The sequence below is a fragment of the Pan paniscus genome, chromosome 3 (genome assembly GCF_029289425.2).
Source record: "Pan paniscus chromosome 3, NHGRI_mPanPan1-v2.0_pri, whole genome shotgun sequence".
NCBI classification, from domain to species: Eukaryota; Metazoa; Chordata; class Mammalia; order Primates; family Hominidae; genus Pan; species Pan paniscus.
In genome coordinates, this window is record NC_073252.2 from 44,640,244 (window position 1) to 44,647,048 (window position 6,805).

Genomic DNA, 6,805 nt, shown 5'->3' on the forward strand with positions numbered 1-6,805 from the left:
AACCTAGAGAAAGGTGTACATTCACACACATACTGCTCAACCAAAATATGGAGTTCAAAACTTGAAGCACTGTTAGAAGAGCAATACATCAGCACTACCTTTTCTGCAAACTCACTGATTATGAGAAAGAAAGAAAACATAAAAAGGTAGTTTTTATCTAATGATAATCAACTTGTCACATTCCAGGCATGTTATCTATATTCTATATAATTCATTGCCAACATAAAATGTCTTTTTTTGTCTCCCAGATATTGCTAAAGGCAGCCACAATGACACTCAGCAGACATCCCTTAAAAACAGAAAGCACAATAAATCACTGTTTTTCCGCCAAGAAAGGACAATCCATCTTCAGTATTAGAAGAATAATATAGAATTTAATAGTACCAGTATATGTTGCAGTGTACTAAAAACACTTGATAAACAATGAGTTAAGACTGAGAACAGATATAAGGGTTCATGTAGCCAAATAAAGCTGATATTAAAGTTTAATAGCCTGTATATAACCTTGAGCATAAAAACCCAATGACTTGGATACAAGCACTTAAGGAGATATGAATCTAGCTCAATATTTATCAGAATATATTGCCAAAGTTTCAAGTCCTAGTGCTAAAACACTTCTTGGCCCTGAATCGGAAATGGGTTCTGTTGGAGTCAATCCAGAAAAACCAATTGGAATATGATTAGCAACCTTTGGTGACTTGGCCTGAAAAATTCAAATTCAAATTCAAGGAAAGAAATTAGTTATTTAATTGGTTATTTCATAATTCTGAAAGTATAGTATGCTATCATTTAATTGCAAAATAATTTTTCCATTAACTTTACAATTAAATTAATTATACTTACTATAAAACAAAATTAAAATTTAATGTTGACGAGAACAATAAAAACAGTAACATATTACAACAGTTAACAGCTAACATTTGTTAAGCTTTTATTATGAGTCAGGCACTAATCTAAGCACTACATGTATATTCTCAAATCCTATAAAACTGATACTGTGATAACTCCTGTAATACAGGTGAGGAAACCAAGACAGAGAACAAGTAAATAATTTAACCAAGATCACACATTTGGAAAATAACAGTATCTGGGATTACTGAACCATTTGCCACTTTCTTCCCCTCTACTGCAGAAACTCAGGTGTGGTGGGGGTGACGGGGGTTGGGGGGGAAATAAAATTGATGCTCAAGTGTGTAAACTACAACAGTTTCAACTACTAAGTTCACATGTCACCCGGATTTTAAAAGGTGTTAAAGTGACTGATATTTGTTATACACTAAATAAATGTCACACAACAAATAAATATTTGCTGAAAAAAAGGGTGTCAAAGGGGGAAATAAAAGCTATTAAGGTTATTTTCTGCATCTAAAACATAAGTGGACAAACAAGGTCACCCAGTAATTTTGCTCTTATGAATAACACCGATAATCTTTTTAAATAGAAACTTGCCAAATAAGATAAATACATTCGGTCATCAACTAAACTGAATAGGATGGAAATACATTTTACAGTGTGTTTTCATTCACCAAATATTAAAATGAATCCCATTCAAAATAATGTGTAAAAATATAATGAAAGCTGTAAAAAATAAAATAAATATATGTATTCTAGTACTCAAGACAAATTTTACATCCAAAATTTAAAATGACAACTCCACCTGGTTGATCAACGACTAGCTTACCACTTCAAAAGAACAATATTTAATCTGGAATTGCATATTTTCTCCCAAAATAGGTTGCCTCCTTAGATTTCTGGGACTTTTTATGAATGAATTTCAGAGGTCATTAATAATATGAGTACTCTGAAAGTAGTTATTCATAATATGAATATTTAACACTTCTGTAGCTCTAGAAGTGAAACATCCTGAATTTCAAATATCTCTCAAATTTATCCCATTAGCTAAATTAACTAAGTTTCCAGTTTCAATATACTAAGGACACTTTTTTCCTAATGTAGAGATAACCTGTATTATCTCTTCATAATCAAAGTAATGATCATTTTCATGTCCACATCTTTCTAGAGGAACAAGAAAAACCAAAACCAAGTAAGATTTTCAAAATTTCAGAAAACTGTGCGGAACATTCATGCTTGTATCTTCTCTAACAAAAAACACTAACTACAAGAAAGGCAAAAGTTCATTTTACCTTATCTTCTGAAATGCTTGGAAATCTACATTGAAATGACTTAAATGGTTTAAAATCTAAAAAGTTGTTGACAAAGGTCACAATGATAAGAAATAAAATGGTGCTAAAATACTTAATTACTCAATATATATTTAAGAGATGTCAATTTTATACAAGCAATAAAATATCTTCCCTTGGGTGGCTTTTCTGACCATTAATCTTTTTATTGTGTAACAAGTAATACTTTGATATAATTAAGACAGTTTTTTAGCTACCAATTCAGTGGACAGACACTTCATTTGCTTCTCTGTTGAAACATTTGTCTCAAGAAATCCAGCATTACTTTAAAAAGTAGTCTAACTCTGAGAACCTGTGTGCTGTGGTTTGTCACCCAACTTCCAAGGTTACCAGAATATACAAACACTAAGCCAAGCTTCCAGTTAAGCTTGCACCTGTGCAAGGAGAGGTCCCTTCCATTTCTCCAGTCAAAATAAAGTCCAGAAAATTGTTCAGTTCCCAATTACTGTAGTGACTAAATTACCAAAATAAATAAATTCAATTTAAGCTGGTCTATTTCCATCACAGGATTTCAAGGCTATTCTCCCTATGCTACAGGCAAGTTTTAACTTGTGTCTGGCCAAAGGAAAAACCTTTGCCAAATAATGTTCCTGCTGCCATCCCAGCTGGCTTTTCGTTTGTCCAAATCGCTCTCTAGTCGTTGTCTTTTCACTTCATAAACGCCACTGAGAATTGTGCCCACTACAGCCCCACCCCACTCCCAATCCCACTCCCAATCCCCAGGTTCAGATTATGGTATTTGGTATAGTTCTTGAACTCCACATAGCCCGCTCCGGAAGCGCACTGCAAAACGCACCCCAGATGCTTTCCCAAATCTATTCCTTCATTCTCTCATTTCAGAAAATCGCTCTATTTATTCACCCTGAGAAAGTGGACTCAACCCCAGCTTTCGGGCTGGAGAAGGAAACACAATCATTCTCTCTTTCTCTTCCCCTCCCTCCCCAACACCTTCCCTCCCTCCTCCCTTGCCCCTCCTAATCTCCAACCCTAAGAGCAGCACTCAGACATGCAAACTTTCTAATTCCTTCCACCCTCCCCTGTCCCAAACACTGGGCAATTAGACTGGAGATAACAGACGCAGGGAAATCTGGGTTTCCATCTGTCAAGGAGTCCCCTTTCCCCACACCTGCTCTCATGCCCCCGCCCCCTCGAGGGGCTCTGGGGGCACCTTTATCGCTTCTCCCCTGCCCTCTAGAAAACCACCCGTAACTGGAGGCTCCCGCGCGGCAGCTGCACCAACAGCAGGTGATCCAGGCGGTGCGAGGCGATGCCTTGTTATGGCATCCTGCCCTCTGCAGGGACACCACTGAGGGCCACATGAAATGACCCCCAGCAGTCCTGCAAAAGCAAAGGGGTGGAGGAGGGTCTATGCACCCTGCCCTGTGCCCCAGTCTCTCCCACCCTGTCCTCCGCAACCGAGGAGACCCTGGCATCTGGGAGCGGGCTGGGCCGAGAAGGCAAGATCAATAAAGTTCAGCAAGTAGACATCTGGGAGCTGGGTGCTACTGAGTTCTAGAAAGGGGGAGTAGAGACGGAAATATCCGAATCGGTGAAATGTAAATCGTGTCTACTGCATAAGGGAATCGTGCAGGGAGAGCCGCTCTCTATAAGGAGTTAACCGGCTCCTGCCCCGAACACTCCCGCGGGGCCTCCAGCGGGGCTCAAACTGGCGGCGGGTCAGCAGGGGGCGAGGGGTGCTGGGAAACGCCGGGGCTGCGAACTTACGGAAGAAAATGTACTCGGTGTAGCTGCTCCAGATCTTGTCGTCGCGGTACTGGTTGACGAAGGCGGCGGTGCCCGAGGAGTTACACGCCACCATGTGGAAGCCGGCCTCGGACAGGCGATCAAAGGCCTGCTCCAAGTAGGTGAACTTGAGGTAGAAGCGGGACGTGTACTTCTCCGGCTGCCGGTCGGGGTCGCGGCTCTCGTTGAGAGTGTCCCCGAAGACCTCCTTGGCCAGCGCGATGCGCCCGCACACCATGATGCGCGCCACACGCCGGAATTTGGCGTCGGCCTGGTTGTCGCGCACGGTGGTGTAGGAGCCCCGGTAGCCCAGCGTGAGGAAGCCCGAGCGCTTGTCCTGCGCGCCGCCGCCGCCGCCACCACCGTGCGCACCCGGGCCCGAGGGCACGGCGGCCGCCGCCCCGCGCAGCAGCAGCGCGTCGCTGCTACCCTGCGAGACGTTGTCCTCCAGGTCGCTCTGGCAGCCCTCGTCGTTGAGAGAGTTCTGCTTGGTGACCTTGGGCGACAGCAGCTTGACTAAGTCGGTGAGCTGGAAATACTCGGCCTCGCGCAGCAGCCGCTCCTTCTCGGGGAAGTGCTCCGGCAGCGCCAGTTGCTTGTCCCGCAGATAATCCAGCACGTACCTGAAAAGGAAGCCGTCCCGGTCGATGAAGAAGCGCGCCCGGCTGTCCCTGGGCAGCTCGCCCCGGCGCCGGGCGCCGCCACGGGGACTAGAGGGCGAGAACATGCTGGCCAAAGTGCTGTCCGGGACGCTGAGCAGCGTCGAGTGCTTGGTCACATAAACCTGGCCGCCTACGTTCAGCTCCACTACTTCAGGGAAGGGCGAGGGTGCGCAGGGCCCCGGGGCGGCGGCGGCCGACGCGCCGGGCGAGCTGGACGAGGAAACCATCTCGCTAATGGGCAGGATGGTGCTGCCGCCGCTGCCCGTGTCCTTCAGAGCCATAGTCCCCCCGCCGCCGGCCCAGTGACCCGAGAGAGCTGCACTTTCTCGTTCCCGGAGCCCGCGCCCCAGCCCTCCGCGTGCTCCTGGGCGCTCTGCGCCCTCGGACTGGGCGGCGCGTTCCTCCGACCGGGGCGGCCCCGCTCAGGGTTCGGGGCAGCGGCGGCGTCGGCGGCGCCCGAGCTCCATCGGAGGAGAGACGCGCGGGAGAGGAGCTCCGCCGGTGCGGCGGCGGCAATGGAGAGGCAAGAAGGAGCTGCTGCTCCTTTGGGGCGAGGGCGGGGAAGTGTGAGAGAGACTTGCGAGAGGCTCTAGGGCTGCTGCTCGGCTCTCCGTGGGGAGGGCGGGAGGAGGGGCCGAAGCAAAGAAAACTCGCCGCCCCGGCAGCTTGCAAGCGTGCCGCGAGGCCGGAGCGCCGACGGTGGCGCTAACTACTCCTGGCAGCCCGGGAGGAGGCACTGACGTCAAGCCCCGGACTGGGACCCGAGCCTCAGCTGTCATTTAAAGAGATAGGCTCCAGCCGCGGCTCCCGGGCTCCGACGCTAGGGGGCGGGGCCGAGAGCCGAGCCTGCAAGAGGTGCAGCTCCCCGACCCGCGGGGACAGGCAGACAGGGAGCTCCTAAAGCAAAAGCGAGAAAAAGGGACAGCGCTCTCCTTCGTTCATTTCACTCCCTCCTTGGGTCTGTGCCCACCCTCTTTCCTCCCTCCTTTCCTTCTTCTCTTCCTTCCTTCCTTGCCTCCCTCCCCAGTAAAACTAGTTTTTTGCACTTTCATTAAGGTAAGGAGTGGAGGAGCGGAGAGGGGAGAATAAGGTTTTGATTATAGCAAAGATGCCAGGCTCCTAATCTGAAATCACCACAAATGTTGGCTTGCCAGCAGTGATTGCAAAAAGATTACGTGAGGGTGGGAAGGTACATCTCTTGTAGTGGCTTTATGATACAGTTTAAGTGAAGGGCTAAATGCGCGTACCTCTCTTGGAATCAAATTTCACGACTGCGTGCACTGAATATTCTTGAATAATTTTTAAAACTTTGAAATCTGCTTTCAGTTCACAATAATAAAGGAGTGTGTGTAACAACTGTTTCCTTCCGACATTTTTACAATTTTTAGTTTTAAATTAGATGCTTAATAAATGTTTATAGAGGGAGAGACAGAGCCTGAGAGGAAACTTACTCGATTTGTTCATTCTTTCTAATCCTGATCAGTCTCATTAATCTCTCCATTTCCCTTTCAGCTCCATCAAACAAGAGAAGTGGCTGATATTTTTATTAGTCTTCTAACCCCAAGAGTAAGGTCACAAATAAAAATTATATGAATTTAAGCTCACCTTAATTTCCATGTGTACATAGTACAGGTACAGTCTGCAAAATGAGCATTACTTGTGATAAAGACTGAAAATAGGAATGCAAATGAGAAATATTTCTTCTATCCTGGGGCATACGTTTGTGTTCAGAAACATAAAGAATCATTGATTTATGAAGTACAAAAGAGAAAAGGGTGTATTGTGGCACAAAGTAGTTTGCTTCAATTATCATAACAATATTACAGATGAACTTTATCCATTAGCAGTCGATATACAGATTTTAATATTTTTTAAAAAGTTAAATGCCTACTAACAACTCCTTTTCTTCAAACCACCCAAAAAAGTATCAAATTTCAGATACGGTTGTAAATTAATACATTATTTTTGGAACATTACAAATTATGTTTAAATCATTGATCCTTATAAGCTGCATCCATAGACAATGTTATACCAATTTTGAAGTTGCATTATATGAAGCAGAGAGAACCTAATGGACCAATGAAAGAACATAATATATTTGCCAAAGGACTGAGACTTAAAACGGGGGTTTCGGTATGCATCATCATGCAATCCTTTTACTCAAAACTATTGTGTCCTGCCAAATTTATAAACTGATTG

The 6,805-nt window shown here is 45.3% G+C and overlaps 1 protein-coding gene across 2 annotated transcripts in view; it reads right to left on the reverse strand.

The window, feature by feature from the left end:
- Positions 1 to 5,394, reverse strand: part of KCTD8 (potassium channel tetramerization domain containing 8) — a 283,793-nt gene extending 278,399 nt beyond the window's left edge. For both annotated transcript variants that reach the window (XM_008957616.5, XM_055111308.2), the window contains exon 1: positions 3,927 to 5,394. In XM_008957616.5, the coding sequence (XP_008955864.2) occupies positions 3,927 to 4,887 (961 nt within the window). In that variant the 5' untranslated portion in view covers positions 4,888 to 5,394. The remainder of the gene's footprint in view (positions 1 to 3,926) is intronic.
- Positions 5,395 to 6,805: the final 1,411 nt, after the last annotated feature.